The sequence below is a fragment of the Falco rusticolus genome, chromosome 10 (genome assembly GCF_015220075.1).
Source record: "Falco rusticolus isolate bFalRus1 chromosome 10, bFalRus1.pri, whole genome shotgun sequence".
NCBI classification, from domain to species: domain Eukaryota; kingdom Metazoa; phylum Chordata; class Aves; order Falconiformes; family Falconidae; genus Falco; species Falco rusticolus.
The window spans coordinates 19,154,695-19,176,571 of record NC_051196.1 but is presented as its reverse complement, the minus strand read 5'-3'; the positions used below and the strand labels follow the sequence as shown (position 1 = coordinate 19,176,571).

The 21,877-nt window shown below is 54.7% G+C and overlaps 1 protein-coding gene across 5 annotated transcripts in view; it reads right to left on the bottom strand.

Moving 5' to 3' along the window:
• MYRF (myelin regulatory factor) overlaps window positions 1-21,877 on the bottom strand; it is a 64,115-nt gene that overhangs the window by 13,618 nt on the left and 28,620 nt on the right. For 4 of the 5 annotated variants that reach the window (XM_037401747.1, XM_037401750.1, XM_037401749.1 and 1 more), the window contains 9 exons: window positions 19,470-19,531; window positions 13,774-14,080; window positions 13,117-13,289; window positions 12,650-12,773; window positions 3,623-3,818; window positions 3,112-3,188; window positions 2,723-2,833; window positions 2,294-2,384; window positions 556-756 (listed from right to left, as the gene is read on the bottom strand). In XM_037401747.1, the coding sequence (XP_037257644.1) occupies window positions 556-756; window positions 2,294-2,384; window positions 2,723-2,833; window positions 3,112-3,188; window positions 3,623-3,818; window positions 12,650-12,773; window positions 13,117-13,289; window positions 13,774-14,080; window positions 19,470-19,531 (1,342 nt within the window). The remainder of the gene's footprint in view (window positions 1-555; window positions 757-2,293; window positions 2,385-2,722; window positions 2,834-3,111; window positions 3,189-3,622; window positions 3,819-12,649; window positions 12,774-13,116; window positions 13,290-13,773; window positions 14,081-19,469; window positions 19,532-21,877) is intronic. The other variant, XM_037401748.1, reaches the window with a different exon arrangement.

The following is a 21,877-nucleotide window of genomic DNA, read 5'->3' as shown; positions in this document are numbered from 1 at the left end:
CACTGGCTCATGGCAATACATCTGTGAGACAGCCCTGAACGCTGCCCAGGGCAGCCTTCAGGGCAAATAGTGTTTGCACTGGGGTTAATCTCCAGTTCTTGTCACTGGACAAGTTCCTCGGCAGGAGGAGACTGAATCCCATTGCACAACCAGGCAGAGGGCAGGGGCAGTTCTCATAAATACGAGATATGATTGTCCCCTCCTTTTCTGGAGAGGCACATCCAGCTGAGAGAACTTCAGAGCAGAGCTGAGCCTCTCACCCAGGCTATCTGAGATGCTTGCCTGTTTCCAGGTTTGTAACTTCTGCGTTTGCTAGTTCTGGCTAACACTGGAAAGGTCAATATTCCCTGACATGGTGGACAGGCTGTGTTTGGGACAGACAGGGACAGACAGACTTCTAAGGCACTTCCTATCTGGTCAGTAGGAGCTCAGGTAGCCCATGAGGGTTGTGTCAAAATCGGCAGCTGAAAGAGGCTCACAAGGACACTCACACTTCTGTGGTGCCTCTTCAGATCCCTGATCACCCCAAGCCTACCCTGGTTACCTGGCTCTTACCTCCTGGATGTCCTCCTTCACTCGGACATCTGAAGGGTGCATCAGTGAACCCATGACCTTCACATTGCCATGGACCACCAGGGCTTCATCCGGGCGGTCTGTGTTGATGCCAACCCGGCCGTGGTGAAAAACAGTATCAGGGAGCTGTGCCCGCTGCCACAGCACATCGCTGTCACTCTCAAACTGGCCAGGGTTGGAGGCCTGTGGAGAGATGAGAAAGTGGGGACTGAAAAGCAGCAGCAGCAAAACCGGGGATAGAAATAGTGTGGTGCTGCTGAGCAGGGGCACTCTGAGATGTACGCAGGGTGAGGATGCCAGGAGAGCTCCACAGAGCCATCCCTCCATGCACATTGCAGGACTGTGCGGCAAGAGATGGACATCAGAGAGCCCCAAGCTGCTGCAGTGGCCTGGACAGTGCCAGGCACCCCACGGCAGCACTGTGCCGTCCCCACTAGCGTGGGTGCGAAACACCTGCGAAACAAAGCTTGGTATAAGCAGAAGCACCCAAGGTCCTTGCTCCACAGAAGGAAAACAGATGGGGAAGATCTTGGCTGGAACAGGAGCATGTTCATCCGAGTACCCTCAGAACTGGGAGGGGGCTTTGGGGATGAATAGCCCAGGTGATGAGATCCTGGCATGGGTCCCTCTCCAGCCTGCAGCGCGCTGAATTACAGCCCTCAAGGATGAGCTGTGGCAGTCCCAGCCTCGCAGGAGGGACAGCAAGGAGGTGGATAAAGCAGAGCCAGCAAAGGACAAGTGAGGCCATGGAGGTGCGAGACAGAGCTTTGCAGCAGCACAAGGCAAAGTAGCAGGGGCAGGGATCCACTGCCAGCCCTGGGAACAGATCCCAGCCTGCCCTTACGACAGAGGCAGCCTCAGCATTCATCTGCTGGCCCCATCTAAGCCTCCCTCTGCAGGAACCAAGCCTGTGCCTGCTCTGCTCCTCTCCCTAAAGGAACATCCTTGCTTTCTTGAGCTGTTACCTCACCTATCAGAACTGTTCCTAACAACCCCAACCAGAACCACGCAGGACAGCAGGAGACCAAGGCTGTTGCTCCTAGGTCCCAAATTCTGGACTTCTGCCCTGCTGCCGTGGTTCTGTGACCCACTCACAGGCTGAGACGGAGCGATTCAGGCTGCCTGCAATTCCCAGCAGTTCTACGCTGGGCACCCTGGAGGTGCATGACTCACCATGAACTTACTTGCCTGCAGACTTTGAGGTCACCCTGCTTCTGTTTTATTCCCTGCCTTCACACCCCAGAGCTGAGTGCTCCGGCAGAGCCCCAGCAGAGCCTGGGGATGGTGCCTTTCTCTCCCTGCTCCCCTTCATTGGAGCACTGCAGCCTTAGGACATGCAAAAGGTGCTGCCCTGGGAAGGTACCCTGTCCTCCCGCACCTGGAGGCTGCAGAATCCCAACAACACTGTTCCCTCACTCCCACCAGGCTCTACCCTGGACAGTGGTCCGGCCTTGGGAGAACGGGATGCTTTCCCTATCCTGCAACAGGTTCTTGCATGCCCTGAGGCTGCTCTGATGAAGCAGGTGTGGAAAGGCTGCAGCCAGAACCCAGCCATGGGCATGGACAGCTACAAGCAAGGCGGTAATAGTTTGGAGAAGGTGGGGAAAGGCTGGGTGGGGAAAGCACTGAAAAGCCAGAGGAAGGTGGGAAGATTGCCCAGGACATCCAGCAAAGGACTGCAGGGCACCTGCAGAGGCTGAGGGAGGAGAAAGGGACTTACTCTGACGATGATGCGCTCAGAGATGTGGGCTGCGAGCGTGTAGTTCTGGTTCTGCGCGTGTGCCTGCAAGGCTACCACGAGCATGAAATACCTGCCAAGAGGGGAGAGAGGTCAGGGTGCCATCCTGCACTGGGAACTGCCGAGTCTGCTCTCGCACTGGAGCCTGAGGCATGGCACCAAGCTGTCATGGTGGGCTTGGTACATCCCCGCTCCTTGTGCTGTGGGGCACAGGCACTGTCACCAACCCCTCAGAGTGGAGGAGACCCTTCCTGTGGCCACAGCAGACACCTCCTTTCCTCCACCCAGACAAAGACAGCCAATTCAGGACCTGTCCTCCTCCCTCCAGCCACACTCCCTGATCTGGGGACTGGCACATCCCCAGGCCCTGAGTGCTCAGGACAGCTTGGACAAGGCACCTGTGCTCCTCACCTCTGGTCTGGGTTGGGTTTGCCTTTCTTCCGCATGTTGTTGGCAGTGGTCTCACTGAAGTGCAGGCGCCCCACGGTGACCTTGGTGACCTGCTCTGGAGGTAGGTTGACCCTGAGGAAGGGAAAACAGAGGAGTGAGCGAAGATGCCACTGGAGAGAAGGGTCTTTGGGGAATAGCCAGCTCCTGGCCTGCTCCACGGCAGGTCTATGAACTGGGCACAGAGCAGAGCGGGGAATGTAAAGAGAAGAAAACTTTTTTGTGGGAAACAGAGGAGAAAAGTGGAGTGTGATACCCACAGTACTGCCCTGAGACCTCCGACTCAGCCCCTTCCCCACCCTCTCCTGCCACCGCTTACCCCCCCTCCGTGAACACCCCCCGGCAACACTCACGTGACGGGGTTGAAGGGCCGTTTGCTGCGGTCAGACTGCGACTGCTCGATATTGATCGACTGGTTCAAGGCCTCCAGCTGGAGGGGAAGATCGAGGCGTGTGAAGACGGGCAGAAAGCTGAGACCTTCCCAGCTCCTCCCCAGCGCAGGCCAACTGTCTGCCCAGCCCTCCTAGGACCCAGTACCCCCCACTGGCAGCACCCAGCTCGAGTGTGGCTGTTGCCCAAGCATGGGTGCCTTCCTTGGCAGGGGGGCAGCTGGGCTTGGCAGGATCTTCCCAAAGTACCTCTGTACCTCTAGAATCAAGGCTCAGTGAGAGGCAGCCCTGAAGCACCCAGGCAGTGACTGAATCCGTCTTAGGACTTGTATTTTGAGACCTGCCTTGTTCTGGCCTTCAGCACCCCCCTACACGCAACTTAGCACGTGAAGATGTGGTGCTGCCTCATCCCAGCCATCTGCTGAGCACCCCTTCTCCCTGCTGGTGTGGCTACTGGCCCTTAACTCCCACTTGCCTTCACTCCGTGCAGCTTCAGGTAGAAGCACTCTAAGGGTTTCAGGCCTTCAGGGGTCTTCACATACTTCGGATCTCCAAGCATGCCGATGTAGACCGTGACCTGGAAGTGATTCTTCTTCTGGCACACAAAGGCATCGTCGCCCACAGAGAAGTTGAACCCCTTGTCAGCATCCACGCGGTATGTGAGCATCGGGCTGTGGAAAAGGCAGTGAGCGTTACAGCCCCGTGCACAGGCTTGTGCTTGTGGGGGGAGGATGAGCCTTCCAGCACTGGGCTCCCAGTTCCAGAGAGACAGGGAGCTACTGGGGATGGAGCAGCAGAAGCTGTGGGGATGATGAGGGGATGGAGCATCTCCCTGATGAGGAAAGGCTGGAGAGCTGGGGCTGCTCAGCCCGGAGGAGAGAAGACCGAGGGGCTCTGATCAATGCCTACAGACACCTTAAGGGCGAGTGCCAGCAGGACGGGGCCAGGCTCTTTTCAGCGGTGCCCAGCGACGGGCCAAGGGGCAACGGGCACCAACGGCAACACGGCAACTTCCATCTGCATGTGAGGAGGAACTTCTCTGCCTCGGGGGTGGCAGAGCCCTGGGCCAGGCTGCCCAGAGAGGCCAAGGGGTCTCCTTCTCTGGAGACGTTGGAACCCGCCTGGACGCGGCTCTGTGCAGCCTGCTCTAGGGGAGCTGCTTCAGCAGGGGGGTGGGCTGGGTGACCCCCAGGGGTCCCTTCCAGCCCCCACCCTGCTGTGTCTCTGTGAGCAGAGGCAACAAGGGGTCCATAGGGCACAGTGCACAGCCACATCCCGGGGTGCGGATGCCTGTAAACCACCCCAAAGGGGGAGTGGGAAGGGCTGGGGGGACAGCTCACCACCATGTCCCACCACACCTGAACAGCAGCTGTATGGTGAACAGTCCCACCTCGCCGCAGACTGCGAAGGCCACCTCTGCTCACATATAGAGCCACAAAATAATCCTGAGGCACAGCAGGCATGTGGGAGGGGAAGGAGGGTTGTCTGGGGGCAAAAGAGACAACCCCTGATGCTGTCCCTCCTGCCTTGCACCGATGCTGCTTTTGGGTGCTCATGGGGCTGATCGGCACAGGCATGATGTGAACCCAGGACCTTGCCTAAGCCAGGCAGCAACCCGTCCTGCTGGGCAGGGCTGAGAGCTCAGGGCAGGTCCATACCTCCCTGAAGCTGCCAGTTTGGCTTTAGGTAGGTCTTCAACTGGAAAGGAATACTGTTCCTGTGACTAGGATTTGATGAGGATGCTGGAGCAACCACCCCTCTATATGCTACGCAATAGTACTACTACTGTAAACAAAGTATAATACGAGCCACAACAGGCTATCACCTCCTTTCTGAGCGCTGCTCTTAAAAGTGCAGAGGCTCAGCCCTGGCTCAACACACGCTGGAGATATCGAGCCCCACAGCCTGGCCAAAGCCTGGAGCAAACACCTTAATGCTGCTCACTAGGAGGAGAAGCTCAGGCTGACTTGGTGGGGGTCCCACGCCTCCGCTTGCTTCACCCACCGCATTCCCACCGCCACCTGCGCTGCTGCCAGGCGGTGCTGCCTGCCTGCCGGATTCCTGCCGAAATCACAACCACCTGCTCCAGCTGCTGCAAGAAGCTTCCAGTTCCCAGTGGGCAGGTCCAGAGGAGGAGGAGGGGGCCCTGGCTGCCCGATGAACACATACCAGCTGGGGAGGGTTTAATCTACATCTCCTTAATGGGCTGGTTACCATGGGAATGAAAGAAATATGCAGCCTTTGCAGCAAGTCCCCTTTCTCTCACCATCCAAAAACCCAGACCTGGGCTGGTGGGCCCCTGGGGCGCTGCCGCCCTATGCAGGGGGAAGGAGATGCCTCTCATCCTGCCTCCCCATCAAGCAGTTCTAGCATAACACCAAAATCCCATTGCTTTTAATTAAAGAACTACAAATGAGGTAAAGGGGTGCTCAGCCTGGCCTTTGACATCAGGCTTAAAAATTATGGACCAAAACATTCCACCAAAGCAAACCACTTCTGACTTCCACCTCCAGTTCTTAACACGGACAGACACTGCCCAGAGCGGTGGGATGGGAGGTGGACAGACTGACAGCGATGGACAAGGCACACCTCAGCAGATTCTGGGAACCAGGAGATAGGAGATACAGAAAGGTCATGCTTGCTCCCCTGCTGTCCCTTCCTTTCTCCTGGGAAGAAAGCCATTCTAACCCCACCACCACACTTGTGGGATTAATGTGGATGAAACCTGCGGGTGTTTCCAGGCAGCCGTGAATAACGCTGGGCTGGCCATGAGCAACTACTCATTTCTTGCACCCGGGGGACCGGCAGCTGCCATGCCGTGCCCCGAACACAAACCAGACGGTGGGAGCAAAGCACTACCTTAGCCCAGAAGCACGAGAGGAATTCCCCTGTGCTCTCACCCTCCTCCCAGACTCAGCCCTGAATTCTCCATCTGTTTTTTCTTGTTGGGGAGCTGCGACTTGGGCTGGCCCGAGCACCCTCTGTGCTCACCCCGGGGGTGGCAGAGCTATGCCCGACTGCTTTCACCAAGACCCTGCCTCTGCCTGCCCAGGACCCCCAAGCGTTCACCACTCACCCCACTGGTTTTTAAGAGAAAGCCAAGGAGAGGGAATGTCTGACTGAGCTTGCAAACCACGGATGCTTCCACAACATGCTCTGGTTAGCATCACTCAAACTGATGGCTGCTAAACACATGCTGATAGAGGGGAGACAGTCAGGTTCCCCCTCCTCTGTCTTCTAGAAATGCCTGGTCCCTGCAGAGACACCTTCTCAGAGGCTCCTTTTCTCTGAGTTTTCCCAATGGCAGTGGCTGGTGCATCCCCCAAAGCTGGATCCCCGCGCTGGGGTAGACGGGAGGCAAGAAGCTGCTTTCCAGGGATCTCTCCAGCCCTCTGCCTTCAGCCTATCACTTCTGGCTGAGCCAAGGAGCTGCTCCCAGATCACCCCCACTGCAGGACAGGGTATCCCCTGGATCCCCAATTCTGGTTCTTTTTCACTCTCATATTGTAAATCCCACCTGGAGGCAGCAAATCCACCCCCCCACCCCCCCACTGCCATGTGGCACGAGGACATCACGGCCTGCAGCACTGTAAGGAATCCAGTGACACTTGTTAAAAAACCATCCTCCCCTTCATCTAATCCCCAGGGACCTTAGAGTCACCCCCCACCCCGGCACGAACCCAGCATGGGGCAGCAGGCTGGCAGCGTGCCCCTCCCGAGATGTGCCCTCTGGATGGGCAGCTGCCACGGATGGGGCAGCAGGAGAAGGAAGGGCAGGTGACCCCAAGGCAGAAGCCGTTCCTGAGATTAGGGATGACACCAGCTGCTGACAAGTCAATGTCCTGGGGACAGCCAAAGCCATGCTGGCTTCTCCCAGGGAGAGCGCAGGGGTCAGAGGGCAAAGTGTCAGGAATAAAAGGTCTGGGGTCAAACAGATTATTTTAGCCAAAATGCCCCCACTGACAAAAGCAGATTAAGACAGGACTCAGAAGGCCAGGATCAGAGGAGATGAAGTTTCTCCCCATCCAGGTGAGGGTGAGAGGTTACAAGCTCCCCATAGCACCCACACTCAGAGGAGCAGGGAGCACCCTTGCCCTCTGCATTAAAGTGCAAAGCAAAGGGAAAGGCACTGTATGTCTCTGATGAAAAAGGAACAGTACTGGGACCCATGGCCGAGAGCAGGATTGTCAGAGGGATGTTCATATGCCTCAATTGTTTCCTTGCTGCAAGAAAAATCTCCCCCATTTCTCTCCTCCTGCCTTCCAGGTTCCCCAATATCTCAGCCACTCCTAAGACATAATGTCTGGAGATGCCCTAATCAAGGACCATTCACTAATTCCATGCAATCCCAGCTTCCTTTCTCTTCCAGTTTACAAACACCAAGATGGAGGAACCTACAGCTGAGCAGCATGACTGACACAGCCCCAGTGGTGTGTCCACAGCTCAGCACCACACGTGGTCCCTTCAGCTGCCTGAGATGCGCTTGCAGCGTCAGAGAGTGAGACTTCAGTGATCCATCACCACAGGATTAGCCAAGCTGGTGGACAGGGCAATCACCTAACCCAAAACACATCCAGCAGCATTGGACCATGTCACACTGGTCCCTGTCCCCTCAGTGAGATGCAGGATCTGCAGCAAGGCCAAGCTTGGTGCTGCTTGTAAGGACCCTTCCAACCGTGGAGTGCAAGCCTGAAAGCTCAGGTTTAGCCCCCAGACCGGAGCTTTGGGGCAGAGCACTGGGAGAGCACCAGTTTGCTTGACGGGAAGAGAATGGAACCAGCCCAGTTCCCAGGGTTGGAGCAGAGAGGCTCTGGTCCCAGCATGGAAATGTTTCTGTTGGGCTGCACTCCCTTTGCCAGCTGCCTTACCTCAAACTGCAAACCAACGGGCAGCGGGAGGAGGGAGCCTGCTGGCATTTATCAGAGCATGCTGTCAGGGAGATGGATTGCTCCTGCTCCCAGGAGTAAATTAGCGAACTGCTTGGTTCCAGGCCTCTTCAGCACCGCTGCTGGAAACCAGCTAACCCTTTTGAAGGTTCAATGAGTCTAAAACCACAAAAACAGTGCAAAAGGCCAAGAAGAAATATATTATCAATGAAACGGATCCAGGGACTTTGGTCTCCTTCAACCAAGCAAAGCCTGGGACACAAGCCCAAGACAGCCAAGACAGGTTTCCAGGCACCTCCGCTCGAATCCACGCAGCAACCCTTCCCTCCTTTCCTCCATTTCCTTAATCCAGCCTACTTCTAGGAAGTCTGTGTCAAAACTCAATCTATGCAGTTCATAAGAGCCCAGCTCCCCTTTGCTCTCCTCCGGGCAGAGCAGCCACAGGCTGCTCCACGCCTGCCGGGGGACAGGGAATCTGGTGCCACTCACACAATCAAATTCACTGTACAGGTCTCTTAGAAGGCAGAAAAAGCTACTTAGGAACTACAGAATCAGTTCAGATCCCCGCTACGCTGTCCCCATCAGCCACGGCAAGGGCTGAGACGGAGCCTGGCTCCATGATACGGCCCAGAACAGCGGGATAAGAGAAATGGTTGAAGGGCCTCTACTCTGCAGCCTTCTGCCAGGAAAACGACTGAACAGAGATGAATTTTTCCACTTATTCACAGGCACAAGGTACAAATATGATCTGATGCCACAGCTACACCTACTGCATAAGAAGGGAGAGCTGTTACATGGGCTTGAAGGGTGCTGACACCAGCTGGAACAAACTCACTCAGGGCTACTGATCATCCCAAACCGCAGCAGGAAACTCTTAGGAGGAACAAAAAACTTTCAGCGATGGTTACTAGTGGACTCGATGACCTTGAGGGTCTTTTCCAACCTAAATGATTCTATACTAAGGGCCCTAATTTTGTGCGTGCAGGAGGAGAACATGGAGTATCATTTAGGTTTTTTTTTTTGCCCTGGAAGATTTTGATTAGTATGGAACATTACACATAAATCCACAGGCATCAGCATAAAACACATTCAAAACCATATTAAATAAAGTACTGACAAAGCAATTATTCCACTAGCCCAACAGAAAGTGTCATGGATAGATGCAGAAGCAGAGCTGGATCTCTCCTGTGCAGCCATACCCACTGGACTGGCTTTCTGTGAGGCAGAACAGGAGGAAAAGCTAATAAATTCCCCTCCCTGGAGGATGTGAGTGCTTGCCCCGCTCGGTGGAAATGCTACAGGCCGGATGAAGGTTCTTCTTCCTCGCACACAGCCGGGTGGAGCAAGAACAGTGTTTGAGAAGCCAATTTCTGTCCACATCAGGGCACAGCGCTGCTCTCTGCGTGCTGCAACCACTATTAAAAACATGGACAAGTTCTTGACTACCATCCTGGGGCAAGAACCTGACCCCCTTCGTACAGTCTCCCTGCTTAACCCACCTTCCTGGTCGCTTTTCTTAAGAACAAGAGTAGGAAAAATCAGATGATTTAGATGATTCAGATTCCTGGGGCTGCAAATAAGTTGGGGGCACCTGGATCACAGGGGAAAATATGTTCTCTCCAGGGGCAGGAAACTCCAACAGCACCTACAAACCAGAGGGCAGCTTCCAGCAGAAAGCAGGCTGGGAATGGCCAGTCCCTGATCTCAGAGGCAATGAAATTGTGGGAATACTCATGGATCTTGAAGAGACACAGATGCCCACTCATTTGCTGGGTATTCTCAAAAGGCAGAAAGGAAGGGGAAGACTCCTACTGGCTAAAACATGACTTAACCTAAAAAATGCCATTCTAGAGGAAGGAAGAGAAGATTGATCTTTTGGTGTTTCTCACAGCTCTATTCCAGTGCAGTGCTGTACCAGCAGAAATAACCAATCTCCCACTTCAAAAGAGATGCAGGTGCTGCCTGCGCAGGCTCCCCTGGAGCTACCCGGCCTTGACCCCACCACAGGGAGGAAGGCTGCACTGCAGCAGTTTGTAACTAAAACCTAATCAATCAGCCCCTGGCCTTAACCCTTAATTCTGGCCAAATCCAGCACCACAAGTGGGTTCATAAAATCTACGTGATGTCAGTTAAAAGGAATTTATTCATTACACAACGGGATGATGACCTAAATGCCACAGAAGGAGGTTTGCTCTGGCTTTTGCCCTAAATCCTAAGAGCAGGTATTAGGCAAGCGATCTCGAGCCCAGACCCCAAGAACATGGCAGAGCTGGGCTGGGTTTGCAGAAGTTACAAGCTGTGGTTTGCTGCACTTCAGCAACTTCTCTGTGCCCAGCAGAAAATCCTGTGCAGTTTGCCTCTGCCAATCTGACTGTATGATATCAGGGTGCACGGCAAACCTCTGGAGCTGGGACTGCAACACCTGCAGATGGTCCGTGACAAGCTGAAAGAGTTGTGACGTGTTTCTGATGAGAAACCGTTTACCTAGCACAGGTAAACAGTGGGATGGAAGGAAAAGGGGGACACTCATTGTGTCAAAGAGAAAAGCGAGGCCGCGTGAAAGGTTTGCTCCTACGATGCACAGCATGCTGTGGAGCCTGCTGCCTGCACAAGGTGCATTTGTGCTTCTGCCACGCAGTGAAAGCCCTGCAGAGATTGATGGTGGAAAAGAGCCTGCTCCAGGGACTGACAGGCTGTGAGCAAGCATTGCCCAAGTTAGAGAGGAGAGGTTCGCTTCTGCTGCCTCCACTTCTCCAAAATCCTTTGACAGAGGGCAAAGATACTGAGGCTCACAGGTGGGAGGCAGTACTAGCACAAAACCAGAGCCTGGGAGAAGCAAGAACAGCAGCAAAAGGCAAAGGTGACTTTGTCGGGTAGAAAACCGGCAGCGTCACAACCACGCAGTGACACCCATGCCCTGAAAACCAAACCATGGAGATGACGTGTCCAGGCAGCGTTCAGAGGAGGTGGGGGCTGGATGCAAACACTGCCCTGTGCGGGAACGCAGGAACTGGGGATTGTGGGGTGTGCACGCTCCACGAGGGATAGCTGGCTTCCCCCATCCTGCCCCCCACAGAAAAGCAAACTGATGGTGGAGAGCAGGACTGGACCGTGGAGCTGCTCACAAGTTCCCAGAAGTAGCTGACATTCCACCTGAAGGTAGGAGATGTTTCCCTTATGGAAACAGTCTGGTAAACCAGAAGTAACCAGCTCCCCAGATTAACCCTCTATTGCTGTGGCTGGGGAAACAGCCACAAACAGCCTGTGCAAATGACAGGATGTCCCCAAAGAAGTAACCAACTCCAATAGCCACTTCTGCACAGGGGAACAACCCTGGCATGCCTCAACAACCCATGGCGTGCCCCAACAACCCATGGCATGCCTCAGTCACCACCTGGTCTGCCTTAAAGATGGTACAAGGACTAGGGCTGGCTGAGGAGAACTGTGTGCAGGAGGGCTGGGGCTTGCAGCAGCAGCTTCCCTGCACATCACTGATCCCATCCTGCCTCCACGACTGGCCTCGCCTGGGGTCCTTGGCTCCCGTTCTAAGCACCATCCAGGCAAGGCGTGGTAATAGTCTTGTGTTATTCGGTATCACAGACATCAGAGCGCCCACTCCTCCACGCTCCCTGAGAGGACCCCTACCAGCCACTGGCTGTGCAAAAAGGAGGGGAAACAGGGGGGTTCGTTTGCTCGGCAAGCGGTTCCTGGAACCCAGCCTGCTGCTTACCAGCTCTCTGTCACCTCCAAGGAATGCAGGGAGGATCCAGAGCGGTTTCCTCATGAGCACTCCTCTTTCCCTATGCAGCTTGTCCACACGCTGCCTCCACCCTTCCCTGCCCCAGCCCCCCTCCAGCCCCATGCAGCCCCACCACCCCACCAGCCGCTGTCTGCTCCCCTGCCGGCCTCAGCCACACCAGCTTTCCTCTCCACCTACTGCCTTTGCCTCTGCCACCTCGCTGCCCCTTCTGGCTTCCCAGCTTGCCTCAGCCCCTTCCCCCTTCTTTTCTTTCTCTCCTCCTTTCCTCCTCTGCCCTTCAACTACTCCCACTCCTCCTCCTCCTCAGGCTCCTTTCCATGCTGCTCTCAAGCTGTGCTGAAGTGGCTCTAGATTACCTCCAGTCATCCATGCTATGCATTGTCTAGGAAATCCTCTAATACTTTTTTAAAACCCAGGACCTTGGTCAAGCCTGGGCAGGAGGAAAGGGTGCTGCTGGTCCAGACCACACTCCAGGCAAGGCTGTAGTTACCAGTGCAACCCTCCACGGCAGACCAAGGTCTGAGGGGCTCCTGACCTGCCGCCTTCTGGCTCCTGACCTGCCTTCTGCTGGCTCCTGACCTGCCTTCTGCTGGCTCCTGCAGCGCCAGCCCCATCCCTTAACCTTCCACCAGCCCTGCAGAAGTGCAGAGCAGTGACTTTCTCCATGGCAAAGGCACAGTGGGAAGAGTATCTCCACCACAGCGCAGGCAAGCAGAGATCAGCAGGTGACAGGAGAGGACAAGGGGGAGCCCGGGGAGATCCTTGTCCCGTCTTGTGAGTACAATGCCCCCAACCCCTTGCCACTCATACAGGAAAGGTGAACCTGCCTTTCTCTGAAGGTGGATGAATTACTTACAGTTCTTTGTAGTTGGCATCATACAAGGTTGCCCACTTGTTCTGTTGATGTGGCTGCCACTTTATAGACTGGTAGTTGGGATCCAAGTAGGAGCCATTCAAGCTGTCATTATCTTGAATCAGGCCTGCAGTGAGGGGAAAACACCTATTTCAGTCACTCCAACAGCAATCCAGCTGGATCAGAGCACAAGGAAGCAACGGGCATTGCCTTTGCGGCTGGCCTGAAGCTTGCCTCCTGACTGCCAGGGCACCGCCACGGGCATGAGGTCTGGGCCAGGAAGAACTCACCACCCTGCCCTCCTCCTGGGGGCCCAGCCGGGGTGAGCCCCACCAGCTGGCACCCTGGGGTGCCCACGTGCCCTCCTCCCGAGCGCCCTGGCCCAGCGGGGTGCCCGGGCTGGCAGCAGGGGTTTGTGTGCTGAGGGTATTAAGGGAAGGGGGATGGGGAGGGGGGCAGAAACCACATACCTGGTGAAAGCGCTCCCGGCTGGTGCCAGGGAGGCGTTTGGACTCTGTCAGGGTTGAGTGGCACGGACCCCATACCTGGCTCCTGCTTTATCAGCCCGTTGAGCATCTGTGCATTGAGGGTGTTGGGGGGCGACTCGGAGTGTTTCCGCTTCTTGGCAGGGTGCACCGGGAGGCTGCAGAGACCCGTGGGAAAGCAAAGGCTGAGCAGGAAAGCAAGAGGTGGAGAGGTAACGACCCCGCAGCCTGTGACCAGGAAAAAGCTGGGATCTCACAGAAAAACCAAAACCTTCCTGCAGGGAGCCACAGGCTCCTTCAGCACTGTCACCACCTTCTCCCACAAGGCTGTGCCCACCCACCCTGTGAGAGCCAAGCTCTGTGCCATCCATGTGCTGAGCTGCACTTTTGCTTTCCTCTTATCTGTCCCCACCACCCGACTCTGAACGATGCACTGCAAACCTCTGCCCCACACTTTAGGTCACCCCCTCCTCAATGCTTCCCCAGCTCACTCCCACAGAACTGGTGCACACTCCTTAACTTGCAGTTAAACCCAGTAATTCTGCTCATGCATTCTGCAAGCCCCCAGCATCCCATTCCCTCATCCCCCCTTCCCAAATCACACAAATAGCTCTGAAAATCCCCAGCACCCTGAGGCCTTACTCTGCTCCATGTTGCTGGAGTAGCTGGTGCAGCATCTGTGACTGCTGGGCATGGTGGAGGTCGGCAGGCGCCATGCCCTGCCCGATGCCGTACGGTGGCATCAGGGGCTCAGCCTTCATGTACATGTCTCGCTGCAGGCTGGGGTAGTGAGGGTTGTGCTGCTGCTGGTGTGGGTGAGGGGGTGGTGGTGGGGGACCCTGAAGGTGGGGTGGTGGAGGCGGAGGCGGTGGCGGAGGGTGCTCCAGGCGAGAAGGGGGAGTCATGTGGCACATGTTTTCGGGGGTCATGGTCCGGAGGAGGTGAGGATCTTGAAAGAGAGAAAGGGTAATAGCTGTTAGACCAGCAGGTAGGGCCACGCGCTGTGTTCCCTAAGCCCAGGTCCAGCACAGACACAGCACTGCCCTCCCCCTGAACCGTCCCAGTCCTGGTTACCTCCATGAGCCTGCACCTCCCTGCCTCTTCTGCCTAGCCCCGGCATGGCCACGTCTCCTCAGCCACCCCCTCCGCCTTGCAGTGGCCACCTTGCCCTCCACTGACTCCTCTTCCCAGGTTCCTCAATGGCCCCAGCACCCCCCAGACACGGCCAGGGCTCCCCAGCAGAACCAGAGCAGCACGCTCCCTTTCTCACGCCAGAAGCCTTTGCTGTCAGCATCAGAGTCTGTCCAAGGGGTACGTACAGAGCAGGGACCCAGCAGGGCCCGGCTGGCCAGCTGAGAAAGGGACACACAACGCTACGAAACCAGGTGTCTTGTGCTGCACCTTTGCTGAGAAGAGGTGAGACTGGAAGGGGTAAGCACGAGGGGAGCAGGCAAGGCCCAGCATCTCGAAGCTCAAAGAACCAAAACACCAAAGGCAACCAGGTCCTCAGGCTGGGTGACAACAGGGACGATTTCCCACAAACAGTCCTGATATTTGCTAAACCTAGGTATCTCAAGTGGATGCTCTGCACCAAAGGCATGCCTCTAGGAATTCCCAGGCAGCTTTTGTCTTGGCTTTGTATTTCCATTCAAACAGAAAATCCACCAACCACAATATTCCAGCACCGAGGAACTGCACGGACCAAGAAAGCACAGCTGGGGGCAAAGGTTCAAGTCAGCAACAGGGTCTGAAGCCTGTGCCTGGAGATGCGGAGCTGGAGAGAAAGCACCTGAAGTACCTGAACTTTGCTTAATTTTATGGATTCTGGGCACGGCGCAAGAGAAGTGCCCAGCAACATGCTCTTGTGGCAAAGAAAGCCCACTTCATGATGCCAGAGCTCCTTGTAGCTGTGGGGCCACAACACCCTGCCAAGAAAACAAACTCCCAGCCACTGACAGAGCCTTGAGAAGCCAAGGGTGGGATTCATCCCACAAAGCCTAGTCAGCCGAGAGCTGGGGGTCTCAGCTTGGTGCATTGCCTCATCTCCTCTGCAGTCCCAGCAGAGAGATGTGCCAAGGACGCCCACAGCTTGGGCCAGAGGCACCAAAGGCGGCTCATTGCTGTGCTGGAGTACCACCACGTGAGGACACTGGTTGTGTGTCTCCAACAAGAGCAGAGATGGGCATGGGAACAACTAGAGAAGAGAGAACTGAATGACCTGAACACCTCCAGGTCACCAGCATCACCACTTAGGATTTCCATGAGGGCACTTGTTTTTTTTCAAATTTAAACCAGAAGGAGACTTTGATCTCTACATTTCAATATACAAAAAATGACATTCAAATGTGATCCTACCATTCTCCTCCTCCATTTGGGACTGGATACTAAAGCCATGCCGTGCTTAGGGTCGATTTGACTATATCACCATCAAAAGAAAGGCGGGTGCGTGCAGGGGCATGCAAATCTGCCTGCCTGTCTGCAGCTGCAGCCCCCGGGTAGCTGTGAGCCCAACGTGCAGCGAGGGCGAACAGCTCAGCCGAGGGCTTTTGCTAGAACCAAAACACTTTTGGAGGCTAAGAGCAAAAAAGTAAAGCATGCAAAGCAAAGTAATGTGGTTAAATCTCACCCAACGTGCCTTGAGAATGACTAGAAATTGGTGAGTGGACCAAAGGAAATAATATGAATGATTCTATGAAAGAAAAACCACACAGGCATTGGTGAGAAAGTTGGTGTGCTGGCAAGACTCGGACAGGCTCAGTGCTCAGACGGAGCAGGACACGATTTCCATCTTCTCTGAACTCAGCTGTTTGTACCACATTGCCTACAGCTCTGGGGGACCGGTCACACTAGTGACCACACCAGTGAAGTTTTAATACCATTCTCGTCAGAGCTCAGCCAGAATGACAGGATTAAGTGCCTACTCGGACTTTCTGGGAACAGTCAGCATTGGCATCATTTCAGCAGCTTCTTTTTATGTTTTAACACACTCTAAGAAAGAAAAGAAGGAGTTTGTGCCATGAGCAAGTGGAAGGCAAAGACCTGAGTCTGATGAACTGTAATCTCTTATGCCAGCTTCTTCCTCACTGAAGAAGCTGTACAGAGGAGAAAGAAACTGTAAAGAGAAGAAAATTTTCAGTTGGAACATGCTTCTTTAGCATAATCAAACCCTTCCACCACCAGATTCTGCAAGTGAAGAAACGCAGTGAAAAAAAAAACCACAGGAAAACTAAAAGGACGATCACCAGCTTTAGTGCAAGGCACATGAGAAATGAGCTGACAGAGACTGTGAGCAGACCTACGCAGGAAAATCTGTGCATAGAAATATCTCAAGATTTTACATGTGAGAGAAACTTCTCAGAACAGTGCATGCTAAAGATGTCATGCTGAGAAAAATATAACCTGAAAGAATTTACAAATTTTCCCAGGAAAATGCGAGTGAACATCCTGGATGTAGGTGAGTGGGTGTTTGAGGCATTAACAGGCAGGTCCTGGAGAAGCAGGAAATAGAAGCCTTATGAGGAAGTTTAACATTTCTCCTGCATGGAAGTCCTTCCCTCCCATCCTAGAATTAAAACAGATCTCAATACCATTCCAAAAGCCTGTGCTTGCTAAGGAGATTGACAGCACGGTCTTTAAATAACGGCAAAAAGACCAGCTAAACTCCTGTTACCCTCCTGAGACCTTCCCAGCATCCAGCATCAATGCCGACAAACAACGCTCGGACAAGTCTAGTCAAAAAATCAGCAAGCCTGGTGCTGATACCCAGCTGAAGAACATCACCTGAGAGAAACTGGGAAGTTCCAGGCAGTGACAAAACGTGCGGCTGATACACGGCCCTGGAGCAGGAGCTCTTCAGCAGGCTTCCCTGCCGCTGGGAAGCACACAGCCTGGTCCCCAGCCCCACAGAACCAGCCTCCACCCACCTTTTCTTCATCAGGACAAAGCTCATCTGTTTTCACAGCTTTTGCCTAATGGCTGGAGGTGTGTCTGCATGAGCCTGCACCTACGGGTGTCCCCACAGGGTACCAAGGTCTTTGCAGAGAAGAGCGACCATGTCCGGGGGCATTTGGCCCTGGGGTACATAAAGAAACCCAGGGGTGGGGAGGGACTGTAACTTTGCAGGTGGTTTAAGTGCAAGACAAAGCTTCTTTGCACCCTGCTGTGGACATCTGCTTAAGCTAAACACCAGCAAAGCACAGGTGAGAGAAAACACGTCCAGGGCCCTACTACAGGGGACGTGGAGGGGGATAGCAGGGAAGGTACCTGCTGGGTCCTGCCCCCCCAAGCAGGTGCCACCAGGCAGCCTTGAGCCAGGCGCTGGGCTGGATGGATGGACTTTGCTCTCTGAACAGCCAGGCTGTGGCTGACCAATGAGGCCAAAGGATTTGACCAGGAATCAGAAAACTCCTCCCGTTGCGAGGACTGGAAAAGTGAGATATATTCATGCTGAGCCCTCCTACTGAGGGCTGCTGGGGCAGGGCTGCTTCCACCCATCCTGCTCCCTTCAAAGGCTTTCTGCTACCTGCCGAGATCTCTCAGGGCACTTTTCCAGCACACATCGGACTGGATTCCTCTGCCCATGCTCGCAGGAGGGTCCTGCTCCCTGGCCAGCCTCCTTTCTGGAGCTGTCTCAGGGACAGCCTGGCCAAGCACGAGGGCTCCAGGGAGATGGGGAGGTCTCCATCCTCGGGAGTTTGGAGATCAGGACCAAGGAGCAGCCTTGCTTTCCTGCAGTGGCCGGGGCTGCCAGGCAACATCCCTGGGACAGAGTATTTCTGATTTTCAGCCAGGTATTGATGGTATGGGGCACGCCATACCCTTACCCAGCTTTGCTCCTGCCATCCTGACCAGAACTCAACTTCCACACGCGTAACTTAGAGCAAAGATGAGCACGGCTCAGCAACGCAACCAGCCAGCCAGCTTTGGCACCACTCAGCCCAACTGATGGACCCAACTTCCAACAGCCTCAGAACAACTCTTGGAGATCAAGCCCGCACAGAAGGACAGCAGCCTCAGGGCTGGGAGAGGAGCCTCATGTCCTCCCCTGTGAAACACGGCAAGAAATGTGTTTCTTAAGAAGCATCTTAAGTGAATGTCCTGACCCTGCAGCACGGCCAGCCTTGGCACCGGCGGCTCGTGTACAAACTGGGAGACCTTGTGCATCATTCAAGGGGCAACCCATGCATGAGCGTCCAAGAACATGCCCTCACAGCAGACACTGCATCTTCACTGTGCCCACAGCATATTGCAATTTCCACAGGCTTCTAACCAGGGCCGGAACAGGGGCTGATGCCTTTGTGAAACGCAGGGCCCATGCTTTGTGCTCCGAGCTCCAGGGAAAAAAAAGGTCCAGGAGTGTGATCCTTCCCTTGCCAGGAAGGACCTGCTTTGTGGGTGCTCTCCGGAGCCTTCTCTCCTCCCGAAGCAGAGGTGCTGCTGCTCCACCAGCACGTCAAAGCAGCTCTCCCTGTGGTGAGCAACCCGGCCTCTTTGTTATATTTAAGGAAGGGCCAGGAGGAATTCCAGGGATTTTTTTTAGCAAGATAAACAGAACTCTTGACCTCTTCCATCAAAAAAAAAGAGAGCAGGCGCTGTTCCTGGTGGGGACTGGGCTGGAGCCTGGGGAAGAGGGTGCTGCTGCCGAGGGGGAAGGGAGACCAGAAGCAACCTTCCTTCCTCACCAAGGAGTTTCTTCCACCGAAGAGCAGTGAAGGTCACCAGAGGAACCGAATAACGCTCGGTGGCTTCCCCAGGGAGGGTCTGGCAGTGACCCTGCCTGCACCTCGGGGGCACCCAGCTCTCTCTGCCCTTCGCAGGGGGAGCAGAAGACCCCCAGGCTCAGCTGGCCCCACTGGAAGGGAGGGAAGGGCTGGGAAGGAACTTACTGCTGAACGGCGGGTTCATTTCTGTCTCCCCGAGCCAGGCTCCATTTCAGGGACGCGCTCCCACTCCTTGCCTTTGGCTCACCCGAGGCAGAGGGCAGGACAAGGAGGCTCACAGGCTCCACATCCCACCCTGCCCAGGGACAAGCCACACCGCCAATCTCTCCCCGTGTAAGTGGATTCCCACCTTGCCTTCTCTCCTGTTCCCTCTCTCGCTCGCTCTCCCCCCTTGCAAAGACTAGCAGCAGAACAATAGGCGAAAGTCTAGGGATATTTACTAACTGATAATCTCCCCACGTATTGCAGCCGCCTGTTTTCTCCCGTCTGATAAAGATTTCAGAGCCAACCACTTTCACAGAACAAAGAGGGGGAGGATGTTGAGTTTGGGGTTTGGATTATTATTATTATTATTATTATTATTTTTCCTCCTCCCCTCTCTCTCTTTTAAGCACTTACCATTCACCTGCTGAGGGGAGTAGGCTTCTGATCCAGAGTCCGGGGGAGAGTCAGGCAAAGTGCTGCAGCACAATGGGGAAAAGAGAAGGGAAAGTCATTTTAAACCAGTTTCCAGCACAACCAATAGGTCTAGTTTGAGCAAAGCACCCTCCAGGCTCCGGTTGGAAACCCCAGCTGTGCCCACAGCAGATCCCTGTCACCCTGGGCACGTCCAGCTGACAAGCTCGGGACTGCCATAGCTGTCACTGCTCCCCTGCTCCCCCATGATGGCTCCCTAGACCTCAGGAGCAGGGAGAGACATTTTGCTGACCTGCCAGTGAGACCTCCAGTTAAAAGAAGCCAAACAGAAACATATCTGTTCCCCAGAGAAAGACCATGTGCTTCACCATGGGTAAATGGGAGGCTCTGGGGGAGCTGGGCTGGGTCCTGGGCTCTGATGCACAAAAGCGGAGGCTGAGAAGCCCATGGGATGGATTCTGCCTTGTGACCTGTACGAACCTGAGCACCACCACAGCTGCTGGCTGGATCACCCTGGTTCCACTGCAGCATCATCAGGAGCATGATTTGCCCCTGACTGCAAAATGCAATCAAATAAAAGGGGGAGCTCTCAGCTGCCTTCTCCAGCACCCCCATGGCTTGGGGACAGCAGACTGAGGACCAGCCCTGTCATGTGCGGTGGCAGCGCAGATGCACTGCAGGGAGTTCGTTAGCTCCTGCATCCTTCCTTATTTCACCTCTAGCCAGCACAGACTCCAGGCAGCCGGGGTCTCCAGCTATTTCCAAAGCACCTCCTTGGACATTCATTTGAACCAACTTTTCTTTTTCCTTTTCACAGCCCCCCCCCTCCCCAACACGCATCCCACTGTGGCAGAAGCTTGGGCCTCACACATCTTCAGGCCAGGGTAAAATTTCCACCACCCTGGTGCAGAGGTGCATAATTCACGCACCCAGTCCAAGGGAAGGGTTTGTTGGTACCCAACATGTGAGGCATTGCTCCTCTGGGAAAAGCCTAGTACCATGGGGAGGAGTCATTCTGGGATGCTGCAGGAATGCTGCCATCAAAGCTCAGCCACTTCATCTACAGCCAAACCAAGGTCTCCACCTCTAATAGCAAGCTATGATCCTTACTCGTGACCTCTCACATCCTGGAAAGTATCAGATTCATGCAGAAGAAAGGGACGTAACAAGGCATCACGTCATGCTTTTGGGCACAGTTCCCCCATAGCTGTATGTAGCCTTCTAGGCGCACAGTGAAGGGGAACTCCACGGCCTGGGAATAAAGTAAGGGCAAATTTTGTTTAGCTTGGCTCTTTCTGGAAGATCTTTTCAAGTTCATTCAAAGGGCCAAAGTCATCCCAATGGAGCTGCATTATGGCTGAATCATTGGTTCAGTGCATTGGAGGAGGCTTCCACGTCCAGGAGTCGCCACGCTGTACTTGCTGGCAACACTAGATGGCACAAGGCAGAGGGAGAAAAGCCAGACAGGGGCTTGTAGAGATGGGCAGTCCGGATGGCCTCCCTGCCCCTGACATCCACCATCTCCACCAGAGAAGGCGCAGAGACTGGCTGGACCATGGCACAGCTCCTCCTGGCACGGCTAGTGCCCAGTGCCAAGGGCTCTTGCTGATGAATATGCTGCTGCACACATGGATTTTCATCTGTCCAGCTTCAGGTAATCTTATTTCACTCCCCTGTGGCTGGAGGAAAGCAGCACGGATCAGAGAGGTGTGTGAGAAGGAGGAGAGCAGACATGTCCTTCCTCCTGGGTCTTCAGGCAGTAATGTTTCACACATGCCAGCCCCCATCCCAGGCAGCGCTGCAGTGCCGTGCCTGCCAAACCGCTCCTGACCGACACGGTCTCTGGCCCCTTTTTGGCCACTGCAGATGGCAGCTGCCATGTCACTGTGCCCTCCTACTGGGGTCGCTCCCCTCCTGCCTGTCCTGGGCAGGACCATCCCAGACAGCAGGCAGCACATCTTTTCTCCTCCCAGGATTAATTGTCCGGTTGAGTCCATCAGCAATATTCAATCCCAGGCGTCCTCTTCCCCCTCACCAGTTCTGCATCCAGAGCTTTTTGCAAAGGAGTAGAAATCCATCCCGGATACCATATTTTTCTTTTCTTGAGTGAACATCCACAAGATCAGGCCAAGAGAAGCGCATCTCTCTGCCCAGTTAACATCTTTCCCTGGGATAGTCATGGGAATATCCTAGAGGCTGAATTTTGTCTTGTTCAAATTTATTCTGTGTCTCTTCCTTCTTAAAAAAACATACATGCTACAATAGCCTCCCATCACATGCTTGTAGATGTGCCACACAGATATCCCGGTCACCCAAGGCCAACAGTTCTGCCGCCACCTGCAGATGTGAGGGATGTCACTGATCCTCTCTGACAAGATCTACCAACTAAA